This window comes from Heteronotia binoei, chromosome 2 (assembly GCF_032191835.1).
Source record: "Heteronotia binoei isolate CCM8104 ecotype False Entrance Well chromosome 2, APGP_CSIRO_Hbin_v1, whole genome shotgun sequence".
Taxonomy (NCBI): domain Eukaryota; kingdom Metazoa; phylum Chordata; class Lepidosauria; order Squamata; family Gekkonidae; genus Heteronotia; species Heteronotia binoei.
In genome coordinates, this window is record NC_083224.1 from 177,518,054 (window position 1) to 177,543,173 (window position 25,120).

The following is a 25,120-nucleotide window of genomic DNA, read 5'->3' on the forward strand; positions in this document are numbered from 1 at the left end:
ATCGAGAGCCAAAAAGTCACCTTTGTCCCTCCAGTAGAAACCTAGAACACACAAAAGATTCTCCGGTTATTTTGCGCGACCCCAGACCAGTGGGGTGGGGGTGGGGTAGAAGGCCGAAGCGGGCGCGCCGCCATGGGCGGTTTCAACCCAGTCCCCGGTGCCCTCGCCCCGGCCTTTGGCGCAAGGCCGGCTGCAGTCCCTGCTGCAGGGACCACGCGGCTTGGGAGGGCGGCCGGCCGAGCAGGAGGCGGAGAAAGAGGCGGGCCCAGGGCGAGGAAGCGCCGCCGCCGCCGCTGCTGCGTGCGAGCCACGCCACGGCTGGAGGGCAGGCAGCTCTCCCCCCGCAGGCAGTGCAGTTCCCCAGGAGCCGCTGGCGATGGCCGGGGACAGCGAGCAGAGCCTCCCGGGCCAAGGACACTCTGGCGGCGGCTCGCCGTTCCTCATCGGGGTCAGCGGGGGCACTGCCAGCGGCAAGGTGAGAGGATGCGCTCCGGGAGGGCTTCTCTGGGCGAGGCTCCCTTTCTTTGTGCCCAACCCCAGCAGCTGGCGGCGTTGGCAAAAGCAGGCTTGGTCCTTTCCCCGCGTGGCAGGAGCCGGAGAGGGCGACTCGGGCTCGGGCACGTAGGTCTCTCCCTCCCTTCTCGCCCGTGCCCGCCAGCTTCTCCCGGGAGCGCCGCAGAGGGCGAAGGGAAGCGAGGCCACATGGCAGCCGTGCGCCCCCACCTCCGGTCGGCCTGGCCACACGCCGGCCCCTGGGCTGGCTGGCAGGAGGCGAGCGAGGCCCCCTTCGGGGAAGAAAGGGAGTTGGGCCAGCTGCCCTGGCTGGCCGTGGGCAAAGGCGACCGCGTGCTCCTCGGGCCGAGACGGGATACCCAAAGCCTGGCATGGCCGGCTCCTGGTGGCCACAGCCGGCGCGCCACGTGTATGGAGCGCAACTAAGGAAAGGGTTAGAATGACTTCTTTAAAAAAACAAACAAACATAGGGGGTATAACGATTCCTTTTTCCTGATGCTTTCAAATTAAAATGACAGATTAAAATGATGTTTTCAAATTAAAATAGATGAAGCAGCGCCATTGTGATTTTTATCTGATTGTTTTACTGTTTTAATATTGTTATCTTACGTTGTTACCCGCCTTGAGTCTTCCTAGAATGGACGGGATATAAATTTAACACAATAAATCTAACGTCATAATGGCCCAGAAAAGCCCTCTCCCCCACTGTGGCCCCGTTGTGGGGTGGATGGGCGCAACTTCTGTCTTGCTAGTTTAAAATCTCATTTAACAGCCACCCACACACCTCGGTAAAATGGGGAGTTTCGCTTTTTGGATTCAGCTAGTCAGTTGTGATTATTACAATGTGAGAGGAGTTCAGACCTCTGCTCTGCCATGGAAACTCCCTGGGTGACCTTGGGTCAGCCCTACCTCACAGGGCTGTTATTGAGGAAGGGAATAGGATTGGCATAGGAAAAGCCCTACTGAATCAGACCAGACCAGTGGTCTACCTAGGCCCTGTCCTTTCTCACATAGTGGCCAGGTGGCTGCCCTGGAAGGCTACAAAACTGGACATAAAGGCCCAACCCTTGCTGTTGCCCCCTAGCACTGGGTTTAAGAGGCTTAATGCCTCTGAACATGGAAGCTTCCTTCAGTCACCATGGCTAGAAGGCACTGATGGAGCTCTCCTCCATGACCTTGTCTTATAAAGCCATCTGTGCTTGTGGCCATCACTACCCCCGCTGTCACTGAATCCCACAATTTACTATCTGATGTATCTGAAGAAGTGTGCATGCGCATGAGCTTGTACCCAGAGTAAAACTTAGTTGGTTTTAAAGGTGCCGCTGAACTCAAACTTTGTCCTGCTGCATCAGACAAACCACCTGAATTCACAATTTACTGGTTGAGGAAAGAAGTGTTTCCTTTTATCTCTCCTGAAGCTATTGCTCCGCAACTTCAGTCAGTGCCCATGGGTTGTAGTATTGTGGGGGAAGAAGAAAAAAAATCTAGCCCCTTTGTGTACTCCATATGTGGGGGAAGAAGAAAAAGCTCTATCCCCTTTGTATACTCCATGCATAATGTGATAAACCTCTATCCTGCCCCTATAGCCATTTTCTTTTCTGAATGGAAACCCCCCAGATCTCAGCTTTTCCTCAAACTCTTAATCACTTTGCTTGCCCTCTTGTACACCTCCCAGCTCTGCAATATCTTGAAATACAACAGGACCTAGGTGAAACTGAACATGGGATTCCAAATGGGGCCAGACAAGGGCATTACATTATTGGCTGTTTTATTCTCAGGCCTGTTCCGTAATAATCCCCAGCATGGAGTTTGCCTGTCTCACTGCTGACGACATTCTCATTGAGCTAACCACTACAACCCCAAGATCAGTTTCCATCCTGCATCTCTCTTTGCTCAGGCCCTATCAGCATATATTTAAAGCAGGAGAGTGTGTTTTCCATTGCACGCCATCTAGCACTTACCTACACTAACCTGTGATAGGGACCAGGGCTGGGGAAGGCAGGGCAGGAATGGCTTCTTGGATTGTTTGGGAGTGGAGAAATCAAACACAATATGGATTCCTGTCCTCACTCCCCCCCGCACTAATGCCTAAATGCACTCTTGAGGAGGCTATGTTCAACCAGAGAAACAGGGTGGAAAGGAAGGGTAAGAGCAGCAGCTGATCCATATTGCTCCTCTCTCGCCCCACTGTGACAGTAACACATTGGAGGATGTGGGCAACAGAGCTTCAGGATAACACACGGTTTGACCCTGAGCTTCAGCCCCTTTTCCTGCTCCACATGTGGCTAGGAGTGTTGTACCTTTTCCCCAGTTTTGTAAGAAATGAAATGCAGATGGGAGTGGTGGATGGCACATGAAAATTTGAAAAACTAATGGAGTCCAGCAGCTGTAAAACCTTCAGCCTCACTGCTTGGTGTCTAACCTGGAGTGGACACATCCTATGCTGGGAAAAGAAATTGCATTTAGCTGCTCTGTGTCTTGCTGAATGTCTAGGAGCTGCTCCTAACCAGGGATTCAAGATCTTGGGATTGATCTGCCTCCTTTTCAAGTTCTGTGATTTCCTTCATCTTTCCCTGCTCTGCCATCCTTTTGGAACTTTATCTTGTGCATTTTTAATTCCACAGAGCTCAGGGCAGCATGTACTGGTTTTCCTTCTCCATTTGATTCTCACAACAACTGCCCTGCAAGATAGGTTAGACGGAGAGTGTGTGATTGGCCTAAGGTCACCCAGCGGGCTTCCATGGCAGAGTGGGGATTTGAACCAGGGTTTCTCAGATCCTAATTAGACACTTTAACCACCATACCACACTGGCTCTCTTAAGTAATTGCATCCTTTCCCCTTTTATCTACTGGGACCCTCACCTTCCATCACAATGCTAACTGATACTTCTCTTTCCATTCCACCATTTCTTTGTCCTCTATAGAATCCTGAAGATCCCCTTGGCTAGTTTATTTACTGAAGGGGATAACTAATTATTCTGCCTTCCTACTTGGACTGGGGGCGGGGGTGCAGTGAGATGGGAGTAAGGAAGAATACAGAGGTTTTCATGGCTCGCTAAGCATCTTGGGAATTTTGATCTCAGAACACAACTCTGGGGAAGTGTTCATGATTGGCTGTGCAGCAGTCTCGTTCACTCAAGCCTGAACTTCCTTCCCAAAAAACCCCAGAAAGTCTGGAGAGGGTGGGTGTCTTGGGTGTTTGAAATTATGTCATAATACTGGATAATGCTGACCTACGTGGCAGGGATAGCGTGAACTAATTTTAGCTTCACAGCCCTACTCAATGTTAGGATCATAAAACTGGACTGTATTGAGGGGCTGTAGTAAACGACCCTCTGCCTGTTGCAGTGCTCGCTAGCGTCCACAACAGGGACCACAGCTATGGGTTATATTAGCTTTTGCATTAAAGCGCCATATTTCGAAATAAGATTTGCATTGGAGCATGAATTCCTGTACTCTTTGCGTCTGCAAATATGTCCAGTCACCGTTATTCTGGTGCTGAAATGTGCTGTCAAGTCACTTCGCAATCCTGTGAGGTTTTTAAGGCAAGAGACGTTTGGAGGTGTTTTTCCATTGTCTGCCTTTGAGTCACTACCCTGGTATTCCTTGGAGGTCTCCCATCCAAGCACTGGCCGGGGCCAACCCTGCTTAGCTTCTGAGATTTGATGAGATCAGGCTAGCCTGAGCTTTCCAGGTCGAGGCATGAAGTTATTCTAAAATCCTGAAATTTCCCATTGTTTTTAATGGGAATCTGTTGCCTGATGGAATTATTAGGCTAGAGTAGTTTTTTTTAAATGTTTTTATGCCTATGGCACTTCTTCTGTCTGCATGGGAATGTACAACATTGTTTACAAGCCTTAGTACCAGAGTGTAGGAAAATAATGCCAGCATGTATGCAGAAGTTCTTTCCCTTGCGGTTGGAACACTGCAGCCCACCTCTCAGACATCTGGCATTCAGGGCAGCAGGCATTCCTTCCAGGTGAGGAGAAGGTGTCCCTGAACATATGTATGAGTTCTGCAGTCCACTTCCACATCTTTGGGGTTGGCAATGGTGAACTGCTAGGCCAGTGCGTGTGGCTTTTGAGCAAATTGGGCATGCAGGGGTGCTGTTTTTTAGTGCTGGCATGGAAGGTGGTAGAGAAAGATAGGCTTAGCACACTTGGCAGCCAAGGTTCCTTATGGGGCTGAGTGTCTCTTCCTTCCAGACATAAGCCTGATCCTGAGTTCCCCATTCACAGAGCACAGGAAAGGCTCAGCTGCACTGCAGTGGGGTGGGCTGGAAAACTGCCATCATGGGTGTGGGACTGAAAAAAACGTATTCAGAAAGGGTTTGCTCTTCTTCCTGGACCAGGCACAATGGTAGAACATTTGCTTTGTGTGCAGAAGGTTCTAGGTTCGATCCCCGGCATCTCCATCTCTGGTCTCTGGCATCAGATAGCAGGTGATATGAAAATATCTAAGTACCTGGAGAGCCAAAGCTCTCATGGACAATACTAACCTTGACAAACCATTTGTCTGATTCAGCGCAAGGCAGTTTATGTGTATGTACCCCATCTGTGCTGGCAGTGGGAGAAGGGTCTCAGAAGGTGGTCTGATCGCTCTTTCCCTGTCCTGGTAATTGCTGGGCAGAGAAAAAAAATCCAGTTTGCTTCAATCCCTCCTCCAAGATGTCCTGTATCTGCCTGGGCTCCTGGGACTGTGCTCACAAGAGCTAGGTTTGTATTCATTCTCAGAAGATTGATAGGAAAACCTGCGGGTCACTTCTCTTTTATGCAGGCAAGTATTTGTTCCTGAACTGGCCTGCACCCTGCGGGGCTGTGCATTACAGTTCTGTGTGCTTTGCAAAAGGCTTGGTTTGTGGGCATGCTGCTAACACAACCCAGTTCTGTTGCTGAGTGCAGATGCTGTAAGTCATCATCTCTTTAATTTCCTGAAAAACTGTGTCATCCATTTCCATTATATTTCTGTAGCTCCTTAGCTACAGATAGAGTGCTAGTTTGAAATTACGTCTGTACAGAGGGCTTAGTCTGTATAACACAGTTTAAATAAGGGGCTCAGTGGCATGTACTAGAGCAGGAGATCATGCAAATATTCTCTTCCCATCCCCGAAAGTGCTCCGGTTTTGCCCCCAAAATGGAGAAAAACTTCCATGGAAGCAGATTAATTGATTGGCCTTCTGCAAAACACCCAGTCATCTTTGGCCCCCATCTTTAATAGGGAAATAATAATGACTAACTTTTTACATTTGGTGTAAAGTTTACCAGATCATTTTAAGTGAAGGGTTTGGCTCTGTTGTAGAGCCTCTTCTTTGCATGCAGGTCCAATCCTGGCCATCGCCTGTTTAAAGGATCAGATAGCAGGTGATGCGAAAGACCTCTGCCAGAGAGTCACTTTCAGCATCTTAAGAGGCTTGCCCTGCTAGGGGCTGACTCAGGATATTATTCATAGCTGCATTGAGTAATGACAGACTGCTTCTCATTCAAATTGCATGTTAGGAGAGCCGCCCCACCTTCCCCTATACCTTTTGTTTCCCAAGGAATAAAGCAAAAAAAAAAAAAAAAATCAATTTCACTGCAATAATTTCAGCAGTTTAATAAGGGAAACAGTCTTCAACTTAAAGCAAGCAGAGGTGAACCTTCTTGGAATGGAATTACCACTGATGTGTGGTGGCAAATAGGTGAAGTGACTTGGCAGTGAGTGGGCTGGATGGACTTGTCTCACCTATCCTAATCTCTGGCGGCCTTCTATCATGGGATGCACTAGAGCAAGGGTGTCAAACATGTGGCCTGGGGGCCAAATCAGGCTCCTAGAGGGCTCCTATCAGGCCTCCAAGCAACTCACTCTCATCTGCTTCCTTCTCCCTCTCTCTTGCTTTCTTCTGCATCACAGCTTGCTTTGCCAAGCTTGCTTAATCACACAGCAGAGCTACAGAGCAAAACCTCTATTTTCTCCATTGGCTGAGGCTCCTCCCTTGAGGAGGAAGGGGGGAGGGAGAGCTTGCTTTGCCAGTCTCTCTCAATCACACAGCAGAGCTACTGAACCAAGCCTCTCTTCCTTCTATTGGCTGAGGCTCTTCCCCCTCTTGGTCCCCTGGGGAAGGAAGGAAAGAGCCAGAGCTTCCTTTACCCAGTTCCCTGGATCGCACAGGAGAGATACAAAGAAAGCACCTTTAAGACCAATGAGTGCTAATATTTTAAGCATGTTTTAAGTTTTTAAAAAAATATTTAATGTGTTTGTGTGCTTTATAAAGTTTATATCTCTGCTACCTGGCATTACATTTTATGACACACATGGCCTGACCCGACCAGGTCTCATTTATGTCAGATCTGGCTTCATAACAATTGCGTTCAACACCTCTGCACTAGAGCCAGGGTGCCCTTGGGTGCCATGACAACCTCTGAAATCTTTTTTGGTGTCCATCAAGTGTTTTTAGAAAGTGGATGTGGCCAGGTGGGGCTTCTGCCCAGCAAGACTTCAGAGTGGCCACTGGAGATTGATTGGCTGTGCAGAGTTTTAAAAAACATTGCTTGGAGCAGGAGATACCACCATGGCCCAAGAATCTTTACTGTGTGACAGAAGGTAAGCTGCAGCAGCCATTTTGTGGCTGCGGCCTCCACACTGTGTCATGATTTTAAAAGTGCCCAATGGCCGGGGACCCCTGCACTACATGACTCTCGATTCTTCTGCCTCTAGCAAGGAGAATCCCATGCTCTTATAGGGTTGCCAACTCCAGGTTGGAAAATTCCTGAAGATCTGGGGGTGAGCCTGAGGAGGACAGGGTTTGGATAGCAGGTTTAGCATGGTATAGTGCCATAGAATCCACCCTCCAAAGCAGCCATTTTCTCCAGGGGAGCTAATCTCTGTAGGCTAGAGAGCAGTTGTAATTCCAGGAGATCTCCAGGCTCCATCTGGAGGGGAACTGAGTGAAAAGGATGAGGAGAGGATATATTTTTCCCCCTCCAGGCACTTAGCAACTTTCTCTGTGGTTCTGAAATGATATTAAGCAGTCTGTTAAAAGCACAAGTTGCTTTTCAACATTTTTTGAATAAAAGTCTTAATTTATCCCAGCGGTGTTACAAAAGGCTACACTGCGGTAGCAAAGGCTAAAGCAGCAGTGAAAGTCAAGCCTGCTCCTGTCTGCATAGCCATAGGGGGCCTGGGTTTTAATTCTCACTCTGACATGAAGCCTGCTGGGAGGTCTTGGGCTGGTCACTGTCTCAGCCTGGGCTACCTCACAGGGTTGTTGACAGCCAGTGTGGTGTAGTGGTTAAGAGCAACATGACTTCCTCCATCTGGAAGTTGGCAGCTCTCTGCTCTTGACTTTGGTTGTCCTTGATGCCTTTCACACCCTTCAAGCAGCATCTCTTTTTGATGGCTTCATAAGTGGCTGGTGGTAAGGCAGGGCTGAACAGCTGGAACTCACTAGGATCTTTTCTTGAGCATGTGGACAAGGCGAGATCTGAACCAAGGACTTCACGGTACATGCTTTCAGCCAGTTATGGTGCTTGGCATTTATTGCTGGTGTTTGTTCTATTTGTGCATGATTCCACACCGATGTGTTATTTGCACAGAACAGGTGTCGCTTTAAAAAAATCTCACTTTTTAAACATTAACCATGCTGCCATCCTAAGCAGAGTTACACCCTTCTCAGCCTATTGAAGTCACTTGGTTTAGATTGCAGTACTGCTTGGGATTGCACCCCAGTTCTCCAGAATGTATAAAACGTTCTTGTGCTGCTGCTGGCCTGACAGCGATATTGAATATTGAGGCAGTGGCTGAGAAAGCTGTTCCTACAATGCTTGGTTTGGAATCGCCTCATATTTTGTGAGTGGTCCTTCTGGCAGCCATTTTGTGTTTGGCTTGGTCTAGGAACCTCCTCATATTTTGTGATTATTCCCCATGACAGTCATTTTGTGTTTGGCTAGGTGTTTCACAATAGCCATCTGTTGAAGAACCTGCTATATTAGGAGTGGCCAAACTGTGACTTGGGAGCCACATGTGGCTCTTTCACACATATTGTTTGGCTTTTGAAGCCCCCATCACCCTGTCAGCCAGCTTGGAGAAGACATTTGTCTCCTTAAATCACATCTCCAAGACAAACTATCTGACAGCTAGGGGAATGCATTTAAAGTCGCTTTCTTTCAACATCTCGCTCCTTCCTCCCTCTTCACATGTATTTCCTTCCTTCTTGTCTTACGGCTCTCATTTATTCTGTGGCTCTTATGTTAAGCAGGTTTAGTCACCCCTGTGCTACATGCTTTTAAAATTCCAAAAAACATGGGTTCAACAAAATTGGGGATTCCTGCTCTAATTGCAGATCTCTACCTTTTATACAGTCCCACTAATGTGCAGATTTAGCACATTTGTGCAAGGATTAGACATTGGCGTTAAGGTATCTCTACACAGCTTGCTGCCCCGAGAACGTGTTTCTTCAGTACAGAATTTGATATTGTGGCACTCAGATAATGAAGTGTTTCGTCTCATGGACAGTCAAAGCTATAGATGTCTGTAACTTCTACCTGGAATCCAGTTCTGGATTATTTTCCAGACATTTCTGATAACGGGAGTGCTCAGGATTCTCGTGAAACCCATTTTTTTCTTGTCAGGGAAGTTTTGTTTTGCTTTTCTTGGCAGCCTTCTATCTGACTGCTGAAGTGTTGTGTCTGGGAAGTGAGATCCAGTTTTGGAGGTGACCACAAGCCACAGCTTCCTTGTCATTGGAGGCAGCTGGCCCCCTCCAGCGATGAGAAACCGTTGCTTCTGTAAGAAGCAGCTGCACCAGAGAAGTTCTGTGGAAACAGGGAACAAACAAAAGGAGCAGCTTTTCCTAACACACAGTTCTAAGGCAGTTCTGATGGGAATTTTGTGCAGTTCAGAATTGGAAGTCCAGTGAAGAAAGACTAAAGAGAAAGTACATTTCTTTATTCAGCCACTGTGTTACAACACACTTCCCCTCCCTCGGTATCATAAACTCTTCAAAGTCTTTGGCTTTCACATGTGGCCTTCTGGACTCATCCTCAGGAGTGGTAGCATCTGAAATGGCCTTTCAGAATTCACCTGAGGAAAGACTCCACAGAAATAGATCCACTTTTGTGGCCTGGCAGTCAAATAATGAGGAGAATTATTAAGAGGCTGTGGAGCAGGGAATGGGAAGTCTGGATAGGCGTTGCCATGGAGCTCAACAGAAAGCCCTGAGGCACTATCCTGAATTTTTAAAAAGACCCCCCCCCCCCCCCACACACACACACCTGAAAAACTCTGGCTACGGCCCTGGCACAGAGCCTGCCATTTCACATGATGTTGAAATGCATTTTGAGACTCCAAGATTAATAGTGCAGTCCTAAACAAAGTTAATTCCCTTCTAAGCTCATTGACTTTTACAGTATAATTCTGCTTAGTATCTCTGTTTTCCTTTGTGAAATATGGGAACTGGGAGTGCATGACATTCTGAGGTTCCATGATACCAGGAGTTTGAGAATGAAAAACTCAGATCTCAGCCACCTTGTGATTGACAGTGAATCCTAAGAACAATTTCCTGGCAATAAGCATCATTAAATAGACCTGAGCAGTATTCTGAGTAGACCTGTTTGGGATTACTCTCTGAATCTCAAGGTTTTTTTTTTTTCAAAATTGGTTGTTTGTTTGTGTGTGTGCGTGTATGCACATGCATGTACCTGGAAGTCATGGTGACCTCTGGTGACTGATGCCTATTGGGGGCATGGAGGATATTCAGAGAAGTGGCTGAATAAAGCCTGCCCTGTCCTCCAGACTGCTGGTATTCTAAGGAGGCCTCTCATCCAAGTACTTGCCAGAGCTGACCCTGCTTTGCTTCCAAGATCCGACGGAATCAGGCTTTTCTGGGCTATCCAGGTCAGGGCCTGAATCTCAAGTTTTGACATAGTGGGGTAGATCCAGTCATGTTAAGAAAACTTAAGAGCCTTCAAGTTTTCTTAAGCAGAGAATGGCAACTTTTGCTAATTTTCTCCTCCCAGTGCAGACCGCCATTATGTTGTTTCTGGAAGTCTGATACCCCTCCCCCCAACAACATTTCAGGGGGCAAAGAAGACTGCATTGGGAGGGAGGAAGCAGTAAAATTCGCCACCCCTCTTAAGAAAACTTAAGAGCAACTTGGGTTTCCTTAACTACATGATTGTATCCACCCTAGTGGGTTTTCCAGGTGGATTTTTTTTTTAAAGAAAAAGGTTGGTTATATTTGCCAGGCAGTATCTGACACTAGTATTGTGTAGTGGTTAAGAGTGGTGCACTGTAATATGGAGAACTGTGTTTGATTCCCCACTCTTCCACATAAAGGCAACTGGGTGACCTTAGGTCAGTCACCATTTTCGAAAATCTCTCTCAGCATCACCTATGTCACAGCCACAGGCTATGCTCCCTCTAAGCTCCCTTTGAAGTCTTGTGAGTGAAAATTCTGCTTCGTGAACTGCTGGCATTAAAGTTTTGAGCGACTGCATAAATTAGTTTGCTCTGGAGCCATTTTTGAGCTAAGACAAAAGTGTGTGAACCAGAGGCTAAAAATTGTGAGCTAGCTCACACTAACTCAGCTTAGGGGGAACACTGGTCACAGAGTGTCCATTGTGGGGTGAGGAAGAGGCAATTGTAAGCCACTTTGAAACTCATTCGGGTAGTGAAAGGTGAAGTTTAAAAACCAGCTCTTCTCCTCAATATCAACCAGAATATATTTCTTGGTTGCCTTATGTGCGGCCATATCTGTAGAGCAGATAAATCCCTTTGGTGTAAGTTGCTGTTGTGCTCTCTGCTGGTTGTTAAGGACCAAAACTTGAAAGCTGAATATGACAGAGGACCTCAAGAAGAGCCAATGAAGACCTAGGAAGGAACACTGGACAGTTGTTATGCCCAGAAGAGGAGATCTTTTTGGACTGCTTCTCACAGCGGTGGTGTCAGTACTGATAGACAGCCAGGCTGATAGAAGCCGAAGGATAACAAGCAGAGAGAGGTGAAAACATTTCATTCCAGCATGTGTGAGAGACCTTCAGGATCATACAGTTTTGACTTGTCTGAGGAGCATAAGGTGTTTCCAGTGTGAAAAATGGGAAGGCAGACGGGTACGCGAGACAAGCGAATAAGCATTTGTGTTTGTATTCTGCCATGCTCTCTTCTGAAGTCCCTAGAGAACAACTGTTTCCCAAGGCTGTTTCCCAAGGCTGTGACATGTGGAAGAGGATAGGACCGAGCATAGCCAAGATCAATTACTCTAGAGTAGGCAGGGGTGGAATTCTAGCAGGAGCTCCTTTGCATATTAGGCCACACACCCCTGATGTAGCCAGTCCTCCAGGAGCTCTTTTTTTGTAAGCTCTTGGAGGATTGGCTACATCAGGGATGTGTGGCCTAATATGCAAAGGAGTTCCTTCTAGAATTCCACCCCTGAGAGTAGGGATGACAAAATATCAGCCCGTGGGCCAGATTAAGCTTCTGTATGCTTTCCTGTAGTGTCCCCCTCCCCATCCAGCAGCCCTGCCAAATTTGTATCCAAGACATGTTTGTTTGTTTTTTTAAATTTCCCATGTTTGCACCGGAACAGAAAAAAGGAAGTGTTTCTAAACTGCAAGAAACAGAAAGAGATACACGACGTGTCTGACTTCCTCTCTCAAAAGGCTAGGACTTTTTCTCCTAAAATACTAGAACTCGAGAGCATCAAATGAAAGTAATGGGCGCTAGGGTCAGGATAGATGAAAGGAAATGTTTCTTCATACAGCAAGTGACTGAAATGTGGAATTTGCTGCCAGAAGATGAAGTGATGCTCACAGACATAGACAGCTTGAAAAGGACATTAGACAGATCCCTGGAGGACAGACCTATCAGTGGCCACGAGGCTTGGTGACTAAAGGTAATCTTTGCATTCAGAGGCAGTCGGCCTCTGGATCGCAGTGCTGGGAGGCAACATCAGGGGAAGGTCTCAGCCTCTACGTTGTTGGCTCTCCAGAGGAACTGGCCAGCCACTGTGTGAGACAGGCTGATGGTCTAGATGAGCCAGTGGTCTGATCCATCAGGGCTCTTGTTATGTTTTTATGTTTTTATGTTCTTATGTTCTGGATGTATATGATGTTAATAGCTGGGGCAAGAGCCCCCATAAGTGTGGTTTGGTTGCTGGACTGGTGGACTAGAAGGGGCAAAGGCCTTCTCTGTTTGTTGGTTTGCATTCTTTACACAGCACTTTTCTCCCCAGTGAGGATCCAAAATGGTTTACAATATTCTTCCCTCCCCATTTTCTCTTCCGAACAACCTCACGAGGTAGGTTAGGCTGAGCATGTGTGATTGGCCAAAAGTCACCCAGCAATCTTCCATGGTCGAGTGGGGACTTGAACCTGGTTCTCCTGAATTAGTCTACTAGCCCCAGGGATGGCCAAACTGTGGCTCGGGAGCCAGATGTGGCTCTTTCACACATATCGTGTGCTTCTTGAAGCCCCCTCCCACTCCATCAGCTGGTTTGGAGAAGGCATTTCTCTCTTTAAATCACTTCTCCAAGCCAAGCCAGCTGGCGGCTTGGAGAATGCATTGAAAGTTAAAGTTGCTTTCTTTCCACCTTTCCCTCCCTCTTTCTATTTTCCTTCCTTCCTTTTGTGGCTCTCAAACATCTGATGTTTATTCTGTGGGGCTCTTTCATTAAGCAAGTTTGATCACCCCTGTACTAGCTACTACAACACACTGCCTTCTGAAATACACTGAAGCACAGCCAGATGACTGCCATCACTCTGCTAAGTGGGGATAGGACATGGGCCCCAAATAGCCAAAGGACACCCTTTGGCCTTGCCGGCCCTCCTTTGCAGTTCAGATATCTTCCTTTCTTGTGCCAACATGGTTGCTCACTTTGCTCTTTTCTTCCTATCTCCTGCAGTCTTCTGTCTGTGCCAAAATTGTCGAACTGCTGGGGCAGAACGAAGTAGACCATCGCCAGAAACAGGTTGTGATTCTGAGCCAGGACAGCTTCTACCGGGTCCTCACTGCAGAGCAGAAAGCCAAAGCCCTCAAGGGCCAATTCAACTTCGATCACCCAGGTGATGGGCCATGGTGGCTGGGGGAGGAAGGGAGTAGCAGAGGGCGAGAGGCACCCGATCCTTCAGCCTCCGCCAAAGGATGCATATGATGTTGTAGAGTAGCATCCCCTAAACTTGCTGATCTCGAGATGCAAAATGTTCTGGTGGTTGCTGGGAATGTAGCAGGATGCTAGATGAAATTACCAGCAGATTTGTTTGTTTTCATCATAATGATGCAACGTTCATTCTTAACAGTGTTAATGGCTCCAACTGATGATAGAATCATAGAGTTGGAAGGGACCGCCCCCCAGGGTCATCCAGTCCAACCCCACCGCATGATGTAGGAAATTCATGAATTACACACACACATACCCCATTCACAAATTGTGCATGCTGTTGAGGACAATAGAAAAGCAGCCAGCCAGATCTGATCCAGGGAATGCAGTCCGAGGGTCAGCCTCATTGAAACAAGCAGGATCTGTTCGAACATTGTAGGACGCTGTGCAACGTCCTAAGACTTATGTCAAGAAGCATCAGAGAGAGGCCTGTTGTTTCCCCTGTTTAACCCATTTGCTGCTTCTCTCCCTTGCAGATGCCTTTGACAACGAGTTGATCGTCCAGACGCTCAGCAAGATCATGGAGGGGAAGACGGTCCAGATACCTGTCTATGACTTTGTCTCCCACTCCCGGTAAACCTGCACCTCTCTTCTCACCTCTCTTCATCCCTCTTGGGATGGCATGTTCTCTCTGATGGGCAGTAGATTCAGGACAGACAAAAGGAAATACTTCTGAACACAGAGAGTGATTAAAATGTGGAGTTTGCTGCCAGAGGATGATGGTCACAGGCATAGACAGCTTTAAAAGGGGATTAGATGGAGTCAAGGAGGATAGGTCTATCAGTGGCTACTAGTCACGGTGATTAAAGGAAGCCTCCATGTTCACAGACGGTGCCAGGAGGCAACATCAAGGGAAGGTCTCAGCCTCTATGTCCTGTTGGTCCTCCACAGGAACAAGCTGGCCACTGTATGAGATGGCACTGAACAGGATGGACCACCGGTCTGATCCAGCAGTTTTAATTAGATGCCCTTCTTGTATTTTGGGAGAGGGAGCAAAAGTTCCCTTTGTCAATTTTCTCCACCCCGTTCATAATTTTATAAACCTCTATCATGTATCCACTTAGTCATCTCTTTTCTAAACTGAAAAGTCCCTGATTCTTCAGCGCCTTTCCTCATAGGGAAGGTGTTCCCCTATCTTGGTTGCCCTCTTTGGAGATTCCCTCCAGGTGGAAGTCTGAATCTGACTCTGTGGGCAGGAAAACACCCAGCAAAAGGATGGATATTCATTCCACTTTGGCCAGCTAGCATCACAGTTTCTTAAAGAGGGGCAAGTGCACATTGCAAAACCCTCTTGTGCTTGTCCCAAACAAGGACAACGAGGGGAGAAAGTCACAATTTGTACACTTTTGGAGATGATTCTCTGTGGCAGCTTTGGGGAATGAAGCATCACAGTGGAAAATAGAAGGGGAGAGGGAAATCACGAATCCTGCCATATGGACTGAAGGCAAAGCATCTCTTTGGCTTGCAGCAGTCATCAAGAAAGGGGCGCCAATAGAGCCAATGCTTGTAAGGCAGAGCTGTTCTGCCTGGCTTTCGGTTGATGCAGCGGGCATCCATGATACAGCTAAATTGGCCTCCCTTGCTGTGCTGCTGCACTGTTTTGTTTCTGTAGAGCTGCTATAGCATCTTCATGGCCTATTACTGGATCACCTCCCACTGGAATTTAAGTGCCTCTGTTGACTGATTTTGAGCCCCGTGGCGCAGAGTGGTAAAGCTGCAGTACTGCAGTCCGAACTCTCTGCTCACAACCTGAGTTCGATCCCAGCGGAAGCTGGGTTCAGGTAGCCAGGTTGACTCAGCCTTCCATCCTTCCGAGATCAGTAACATGAGTCCCCAGCTTGCTGGGGGGAAAGTGTAGATGACTGCGGTAGGCAATGGCAAACCACCCCGTAAAAATTCTGCCGTGAAAACCTTGTGAAAGCAACGTCACCCCAGAGTCGGAAACTACTGGTGTTTGCACAGGGGACTACCTTTACCTTCATTGGCTGATTTATAGTCCTAATGGCTTTAATTATTTATTGCTGAATTATTTTAATGGTTTGAAATGTTGTGTTCCGCCCTGAGCCCGTTTGCGGGAAAGGGTGGAATATAAATTAACTAAATAAATAAATAAATAAGTAAAATAGACCAGAGCTTTGACCACACAGCCATGGAAGCAGGCAGAATGGAGGCATTTTCTCCACCCCTGTGCCCTTGCAGTGAGACTGGACAAATATGCCAGGACATTTGGGGGAGGGGATGAGACCATGGCTCAGTGGCAGAGCATCTGCTTTGCGTGCAGAAGGCCCCAGATTTTGTTCCTGGCTTCTCCATTGTGCCTTGAAGATGTACGAATGGGAGGGACATGGGCTGCAACCCTGAACACACTTTCAAGGAAGGAAGTCCCATTGGCCTCAGTGGGCCTTACTTTTGAGTATGCCCACTTAGGGTTGCAGTATTAGTTGCTCTCTTGAGCCTCTCCAGCAGACTTAATGAGTCTCCAGCCTGTGCAATTTGGATTACACTGCAAAACGATACACTCAGAGAAGCATGTCTGGCAGGGCTTTTTTTTCCTGATTTGCACTCTACCTTGGCTTCTTTCTTGTGTACCTTGACAGCAAGGAAGAGGCTGTGACAGTTTACCCTGCAGACGTGGTGCTTTTTGAAGGTATCCTGGCCTTCTACAGCCAAGAGCTCCGGGACCTGTTCCAGATGAAACTCTTCGTAGATACAGATGCAGACACCCGTCTCTCTCGCAGGGGTAAGTTGGTGGACCTGGCCTTCCAACTGCACACATCTGCCTGGGACACTTTTATCCTTGTCCTTTTTCCGAGGAGGTCATGGCGCTATACGTGGCTCTCATTTCCCTGTTTTATTATTTATTTATTTGGTGAATTTATATTCCACCCTTTCCCAAATGGGCTCAGGGTGGATTACAACCAGGTAAAACCAATCAAATACAATAAAACCAATAAAATGCAATCAAAAACAAAGCACAACAGTATTATATAACAGAGGTGGGTGGGCTCATAGTGCAGGTTAGAATGTAATCAGTGTAATCAGAAATATCAGTGTAATCAGAATGTAATCGGTTAGAATGTAATCAGTGTAATCAGAATGTAATCAGATATACTAATTCAGATGATGGATCAATCTGGGGGAGGATAACAGATGGTATAGGCAATAAGGAGAAGGACACCCACTTGCCTCAACCAAATGCCTGGTGGAACAGCTCCATCTTACAGCCCCTACAGAGAGGTAACAAATCTGGTAGGGCCTGTATCTCCATGGGAAGCTGATTCCACCAGGTTGGGGCCAGTGCCAAAAAGGCCCTGGCCCTGGTCGAGGCAAGACAGATGTCCTTTGGGCCAGGAATGGCCAGAAGATGTTGGTTGGGAGATCGCAGCAACCATCAGGGCTCATATTGGGAGTGGTGATCCCGCAGGTATGTTAGTCCCAGGCCACGTAAGGCTTTGGATGTCAGTACTAGAAACTTGAAGCGGATCCGGTACTCAACTGGTAAACAGTGCAATTTGCACTTCACAATTTTATCTTTGCAGTGACCCTGTGAGGTAGGCTAGCCTGAGAGAGGTCTCCCAGCAGGCTTCATGTCAGAGTAAGGATTTGAACCCAGGCTCCCCAGGGCTATGCAGACAGGAGCAGGCTTGGTTTTCAGCGGACAGAATTGCCAACTGCTTTAATCTGCACTACCATAGTGTAACCTTTAACACCACCGGGATAAATTAAGACCTTTATTCAAAGAATGTTGGAGTGTGCATTTAACAGACTGTTCTATATAATTTCTGCCACAGGGAAGATTGCTAATTGCCTGGAGAGAAAAAAAATGTCCTGTTCCTTTAATGGGATATTATTTACCTGGTCATGTTCCATGCCATGGAAAGATTCAACTACCCAATTCCCCACATTAAGCCCCTATTAAAGGGATAGGACCCTTTTTCTCCAAATCCATTGGCAACCTTAATTTTAGTGGAATCAATTATAAACAGCCTTGAGTCCCCAAAGGGGAAGATGGGATATGCCCATAAGAAGAGAAGAGATTGGATTTATACTGCGCCCTTCACTTGGAGTCTCAAAGCGGCTTACAATCTCTTTTCCCTTCCCCTCCCTGCAACAGACACCCTGTGAGGAAGGTGGGGCTGAGAGAGCTCTCTGAGATCTGCTCTTGTGAGAACAGCTCCAAGGGAGCTTGTGACTGACTCAAGGTTACACCAGTAGGTGCATGTGGAGGGTGGGGAATCAAACCCACTTCTCCCAGATGAGACTCCACGCACTTAACCATTACACTAAACTGGTTCTTTATGGGATATGCTCATAAAGTAAACCAAGTTGGAATCTCTGTTGGTATTAAAAAAAAAAAACTCATGTCTGCCTCTTGCATCTTCTCCCTTTCACTACCAACTCATCATTCCTCCAAGACTTCTTATCAACTTTTAATAATTAAAGAGCTTGATTACGTCCGAATTCAGAGCAAGAACTCAGAGAGCTAGTATTAGAATGCTTATTTGCATTATTGGAAACCTGCCACTTAACCTTGCTAATAATAGTCATGTCGGTTGATAACCCTTAAAGTTTTCTGCAGCCCAAACACTGGTTATTTTGGGTTTTATATTAGGGAATGGCACACAGGAAGTCTCCCAATGAGTAAAAAAATACACCCAAGCACTCTGCATTATGATGGTTTTAGGACACTGACATACATCTGCACGTGGTTTGTCCTTGGGATTACTGCTGACGGTTTACCTCCATCATTTCACTTTCTGCAAAACATCTAAGAAGCCCTCGAGTGACGTAAAAATCTTTGCCTGCCATGCCCTGCACATACTGGTTATTCTGGCATCTCACCTAGGGATCCTAGCCTCAGGTGAGGCCTGGGGATCCCCGAGAATTATAGCTCATCTCCACAGTACAGACCTCAGTTCTTTGGAGAGCGAACTCTGTGACATTGTACCCTACTGAGCTGCTAACAGTATTGCCAGCCTTTCAGAATCTAGTTTATCTAGTTGTAGGGCAGGCCAATATTCTAAAAGAACTATTTCAGGTATATTATCTAGATCAGGGGTGTCAAACATGCGGCTTGGGGGCTGAATGAGGCCCCCGGAGGGTTTCTATCACCCCCCCCCCCGGAGCAACTGGCTCTTGACTGCTTCCTTCTCCCCCTCTCTTGCTTCCTTCTGCATCACAGCTTTCTTTGCAAGGCTTGTTCAATCATACAGGAGCTACAGAGCAAAACAGAGTTTTCTCCATTGGTTGAGGCTTCTCTGCCTCCTAGTCCCCTAGAGAGGGCGGGAAAGAGCCAAAGCTTCCTTTGCCCAGTTCCCTGGATTCCATGGGAGAGATACAAAGAAAGCACCTTTAAGACCAACAAATGCTAATATTTTAAATATTTTATATTATGGGGTTTTTTTTTTAAAAAAAATCTTCAATTGTGTTTGTCTGTTTCCTTTAAAAAGTTTTTATGTCTGCTAACTAATCTTAAAGGGCCAGTTTGGTGTAGTGGTTAAGAATGCGGACTCTTATCTGGGAGAACCAGGTTTGATTCCCCACTCCTCCACTTGCACCTGCTGGAATGGCCTTGGGTCAGCCATAGCTCGGACAGAGGTTGTCCTTGAAAGGGCAGCTGCTGTGAGAGTCCTCTCAGCCCCACCCACTTCACAGGGTGTCTGTTATGGGGGAAGGAGATAAAGGAGATTGTGAGCCACTCTGAGACTCTGAGATTCAAAGTGGAGGGTGGGATATAAATCCAATATCTTCTTCTTAAATAGGTACACACATGGCCCGGCTCGGCAAGGTCTCATTTATGTCAGATCCAGCCCTCATAACAAATGAGTTTGACATCCCTGATCTAGATGAACCCCTGTGATCTGCTCCATTTGGGAAAGAATTAGGTCCCCAAAAGCATAAATTTTATGCTGCTCACTTCACCACCTTGTGGAGCAGTGTGGTAGTGCCATTGTCAGCACCCTGTTTCATCTTTCTTTTCTGCCTTGCAGTTCTCCGAGACATCAACGAACGGGGCAGGAACCTCGAGCAGATCTTAACGCAGTATATTTCCTTTGTCAAGCCGGCCTTTGAAGAATTCTGCTTGCCTGTGAGTCAATAGAAGGCGAGCTTGGCGTGTGTGTCCATCAGTCCTGGCTTGCAAATTTATGGGTTGTGCAGGCTGGCAGGCAAAGAAGGGGAGGGACACTTGGCCTGTATTCTTTGGTTCCAGCTAAGGAGGGTATGAGGCTAGAGGGCAGGTAAAAACTGGGGTGGAGAGAAGAGCTATTTGAGAAGATGTTGCAGCTTCAAGCTGTGCTGGATGGCCATGGAATGGGGATAAGTCTTGCTCTGGAAAATATACATTTGACAATAGTGAAAGATCCTTGATTGACTTGAATGTAATTTTTTTTACAAAAATCCAAATTTGGGCAGTTATCTTCCAACTCCATGTGCAAAAGTTGCAGCATTTGCCGCCTCTTTGACTCGTGGAGCCATCAGTCCCGGGGTCGCAGGACTTGCCTGAAAGAACAGTTGTGTGGGTTTCGGAGGGCTGGAACAAGGAAGGAAAAGGAGTTGAACCCCTTCCTCCTTTATCCCTCCTCACTCCAGCCTGCCGAGCCCCATAGCTGCTCCTCTGCATGGATCCAGCCACCCCGGGAGTGCTCTTTCTGGGGGTGAGAAAGAACTGCAGCCATTCAGAGCAACAAGGAACGAAAAAGCTTCATGCCTGCAGCTAGGGCTTTTAAATTTTTAAAAATTTATTATGATTTATTACTTTAGACTTCTATCCCGCCGTCTCTGCAAGCTGACTCAGGGTGGCTAACAATCAATTCAGACATCTACAATTACAACTTAAAAACGATATATTACAATTTAAAAAAAAAACATTTTAAAAACATTTTATGGTGCCGTTCAGTTTCAGTATAGGCGGGATCTTTCTTTCCTCTGACAGTGATCCTATAATGCTTGTAGTTCCTCAGCAGTGTAGGGTGGCAGTTTAGATGTTGAAGGCCTGCCGAAATAATTCAGTTTTGCAGGCCCTGCGGAATTGAGAAAGATCCCACAGGACCTTTATGGCCTCCAGGAGGGCATTCCACATTTCTGGGGCTGCCACTGAGAAGGCCCTAGTCCGTGTGGAACGCAGTCTGGCCTCCCTTGGTCCAGGGATAGATAGGTTTTGTGTCCCTGAACATAGTGCTCTCTGGGGAACATGCGGAGAAAGGCAGGCCCCTGACCATATAGCAGGAACTTCTTTTGTAGCAGGAACTCCTTTGCATATTAGGCCACACACCCCTGATGTAGCCAATCCTCCAAGAGCTTACAGGACTCTTGGTACGGGGCCTACTGTAAGCTCCAGGAGGACTGGCTACATCAGGAGGGTATGACCTAATATGCAAAGTTCCTGCTACAAAAAACGCCCTGCCTGCACATGACTGGTAGGATACTGCCCTCTACACCAGAGTAAATACAAACAGCTATTTGAATAAATTGTGCTTGGCACAGACTGCTTTCGATTGAAGCTCAGAACGGGATACTTGATTGAAAACATCCTCGGGGCTGATAGCGATTGCGTTTCTTCTGGCTTTTATCTCCATCTCTTGCGACTGGAGGCAAGAACTGGTAGAAATGCTTACTCTTTGGGAATCCGGGGGGCGGGGGGAAGACAAACACTTTATGAATGTTCCTGACAATAGCTACAAGCGGCTGCTGAGAGTAGAGGAAAGGGCAGTTCTTTAGACTCTTTGCTCTGGCATTCCAGGACTGGCAGTAATCCAGGGGGCCAAGAGACAAGAAGAGGCATTCCCAACAGTTATTCCGCTAATAGCGTTCTATGAAGAAAAATTCTTGGTAAATTTATGGCCACCCTTGCCATCCTCCTTAACATGGTCTTCTTTGGTTCTTGCAGACCAAGAAGTATGCTGATGTCATTATCCCCCGTGGGGTGGATAATCTTGGTGAGTAATGGGGAAGACGTGGGGGGAGTGGACCAATGACCTGGAGATCCATGCTTAGAATATCTTTATCTTTTTTTGGGGGGGGGGGCTAAAAGTAGGTTACAGTGAGGTAGAATCAGGGGTGGAATTCTAGCAGGAGCTCTTTTGCATATTAGGCCACACCTTCCTGGGGCTCTTTTTTTGTAAGCTCTTGGAGTACTGGCTACATCAGGGGAGTGGCCTAATATGCAAAAGAGCTCCTGCTAGAATTCCACCCCTGGGTAGAATTGTTCAAACTACACATGTAATATTGAGGATCAGGCTGGGTACATAATGTTGAGAGAAGAGGACGTAATGTTGAGGATCAGACTAGAGGTGTACTTTTGAGGGATGTTAACCCCTTAGGCCTCAAACTGTTTCCCCCTCCCCACCCCATGTAAATAACTCCCTCCCACCTTGAACCTGTATGCTGGGTCTAAGAGTCTTCTGTAGTTTTGCATTTAGACGTCAAGAGGCGGATAACGAACGAGCTATTCGTTGTATGTAGGAAATTATGTGCTTGAAGGGGGGAAATGCATGTGCCTTTCATGGCATTTAGGAGGCCTTGGGAGGCATTTGGATCCTGTGCATCACCATCCTAAACTTCCTTCCCTTTTGCTCCCCTAGTGGCCATTAACCTGATCGTACAGCACATCCAAGACATTCTGAATGGAGGCCTGGGCAAACGCCAGCTCAACGGGCACGTGAACGGCTACACCCCTCCCCGCCAACGACAGCCCTCGGAGTCAAGCAGCCGACCGCACTGATGTTGGGCCTGACGGGAGGCCGTGGGAGGCCCCTCCTCCTTAGGAACTGCATCTTCTCGGCTCCAGCCGTGCGCTGAAGACTCCCTAGCAGGGTTTGATGACTTCAATCGGCAGGGGTCTTTTCTGAGGGCCAAAACGTACTTGCTTTTCGATGGCTCTGCTGCAGGCGCCGTGAAGAAGGATTCAGTCCCTTTGGAAAGAGCACAGATGACTTCTTGGGCCTTTTTTGCAACAGCAACATCATTCTCTGTGGCAAAGCCGTGCTGTTGTCGAAGGCCTTGGGGGACAAAAGGCCAAGGATGAGGGAGGGAGATGACTGAACTTACCCCGGATGTCTCAAGGCTGGGTCATTAGCTTCAAATGAACGTAGTGGCAAGGGAAGGGTGAGGTGGGTTGCGGGTTGGGTAGCGATTAATTCTCCCTCTAGACTGTGGTGTCTTGTGGGCAACAATTCGGCTTCGTGAGCTACTGGCATTAAAGTTGGGAGCTACTGTATTAATTAGTTGGCTCTGGGGCCATCCTTCCTGAGCTAAGACAACCATGTGTGAGCTGGGGGGCTAAAAAAACTGAGCTAGCTCACACTAACTCCGCTTAGAGGGAACACTGGTAGCGAATCAGCCTTTTGCTTCCAGTAATGCAGATCTACTTTTGGTTTTGACATTCTTGAAGAAGGATGGTTTAGTGGGCAGGGAGATCATCAGATGCAACCCACTGAAATACCAGCTTTGGCGCTGGAACCTTGCTTTCTCTCCCTCCCCTGCACACACTGCCCTCTCCCTCTGCCCCTCAGTATTGCTGCCTGAATCGATACAGTGGCTTTGCCCTCCTGTTCATGCTAATGACACATGCCAAGACACTGCAGAACTGCTTCCTGGTCTTCAGGTTCCAACAAGCATTGCTGTGTGGACACGCCACATACCCCAGGCAACTGGAAAGGTGCTGTGAGTTATCCTCAGGAGCCAGCGGAGGCCCTTGGACTGAGGCCACTGTACATCCGTGCCAATGAGGCAGGGTGCAAATGTGTTCAGTTTCCATCATGGGAGGGTAATCAGATCTGGTGTCATTTTGGCTTGGAGGAGGGAAGGGGGGGACCGAGAGAGGAACAGAGTCCCATGCCCCAGCTTCCTGTCTTGCTATTGCTGAACTCACACAGCTGCCCATCTTTGCTTGTCTCACCGGCAGGTGTTTCCATTTAAAATCTAGCCTTGAAATCAGGGCTTTTTTTGGAGCAAGAACTCCTTTGTATATTAGGCCACACACCCCTGATGTGGCCAATCCTCCAAGAGCTTACAGGGCCTACTGTAAGCTCCAGGAGGATTGGCTACATCAGGGGTGTGTGGCCTAATATGCAAAGGAGTGCCTGCTGCAAAATAAGCCCTACATGAAGCCCTCTGAGCCTTTCCTAGATCTTGGCCTCACTCTACCTAATTTTTATAAGCAGGATTGAGAGGATCACAAAACATCTATCGCCAGGGCTTTTTTTTGTAGCAGGAACTCCTTTGCATATTAGGCCACACACCCCCTGCTGTAGCCAATCTTCCGAGAGCTTACAAGGCTCTTAGTACAGGGCCTACTGTAAGCTCTTGGAGGATTGGCTACATCAGGAGTGTGTGGCCTAATAGGCAAAAGAGTTCCTGCTACAAAAAAAACCCGCTGTCTGTTGCCCCAAGATTTGCTCCTCAGTCCTCAGTTTCATGCCATGCTTGATTTAGTTTAAACTGTATTACAGTAGAATAAAATAGCAACCTCTGCTAGCGAAGTTTCTGAACTGCCTTGCCTCATTCCTGTTATCAGATGCTTTCTCACCGGCATCAGGCTCTTAAATATACACCTTTGGCAAGTCTTTCATTCCCCAGTTGGAGCCAAGCACAGGAACTGGGACCAGCTAGTATGGTGACCAGGGCTTTTTTTGTAGCAGGAACTCCATTGCATATTAGACCCCTGATGCAGCCAATCCTCCTGGAGCTTACAGTGGGCTCCGTAGTAAAAGCCCTGTAAGCTCTTGGAGGATTGGCTACATCAAGGGGTGTGTGCCTAATACGCAAAGGAGTTCCTGCTACAAAAAAAGCCCTGATGGTGATCCATCAAGGGCTGGTGAGTAAAAGTGAGTGGGTGCGGAGCATCAGAGATCTCTGCCTTGAAACCTTTGCATTCTCCATCTAGATGGCAAGTGTGTAGGGTTTGGGGCTGGGAAAAAGGGGAGAGGGAGTTCAATGGGAGTTGAACACCGGCTCCATATGTGTTTCTGATTTGCCTTTGGAGGACAATTGAAGATCCAAGCAAAGGTAAGCCACAAAACCTGTTCCACCAGATTAGACCAGGATGGGAACCCTGCATGGGGAAGGGGTGGTGGTGGTAACCCTTCTGTGGGCTCTTGTGTTCTTTCGGTGTTGATTGTTTTGTGATGCAATGTATTTCCCTGCATCCTCAATAAAGATGGAATGAAGGGGTTTTAGTTAATGACTGCATCAGGCTAGATGGCGCGTTGAATCCTCAGCTCTGTCCCACCCTGTTTTAGCTTCTGCTCTGTCCAAGAATGTCAGCTGACAGGCAGTCTTTGAACCTTCATCTCAGGAAGGTTCAGAGCCAACTTGAAAACTTAGATGGGAACACCTCTTTCCATCAGAGAGGCAGGAGAGGATTGGAACAGCCCAATTGAGCAAATTTTGGATTTTTAGAAGATGATGATATTGGATTTATACCCTGCCCTGTATTCTGAATCTCAGAGTGGCTTACAATCTCCTTTATCTTCCTCC

The 25,120-nt window shown here is 47.4% G+C and overlaps 1 protein-coding gene across 1 annotated transcript; it reads left to right on the forward strand.

Annotated features, from left to right (window-relative positions):
• The first annotated feature begins 255 nt into the window (after positions 1-255).
• Positions 256-22,863, forward strand: UCK2 (uridine-cytidine kinase 2). Its single transcript, XM_060233371.1, has 7 exons — positions 256-475; positions 13,388-13,547; positions 14,119-14,215; positions 16,240-16,382; positions 19,633-19,730; positions 21,531-21,579; positions 22,225-22,863. Exons 1-7 carry the CDS (start codon positions 377-379, stop codon positions 22,362-22,364), a joined length of 786 nt encoding a protein of 261 aa, XP_060089354.1. The 5' UTR covers positions 256-376; the 3' UTR covers positions 22,365-22,863.
• Positions 22,864-25,120: the final 2,257 nt, after the last annotated feature.

Excerpts from the sequence above, each read along its gene's own strand:
- UCK2 (XM_060233371.1), top strand. The coding sequence starts at position 377 with ATGGCCGGGGACAGCGAGCAGAGCCTCCCGGGCCAAGGACACTCTGGC. Across the intron at positions 13,548-14,118 it reads ATTCAACTTCGATCACCCAG|ATGCCTTTGACAACGAGTTG; the intron begins GTGATGGGCCAT and ends TCTCCCTTGCAG. Across the intron at positions 16,383-19,632 it reads CACCCGTCTCTCTCGCAGGG|TTCTCCGAGACATCAACGAA; the intron begins GTAAGTTGGTGG and ends TCTGCCTTGCAG.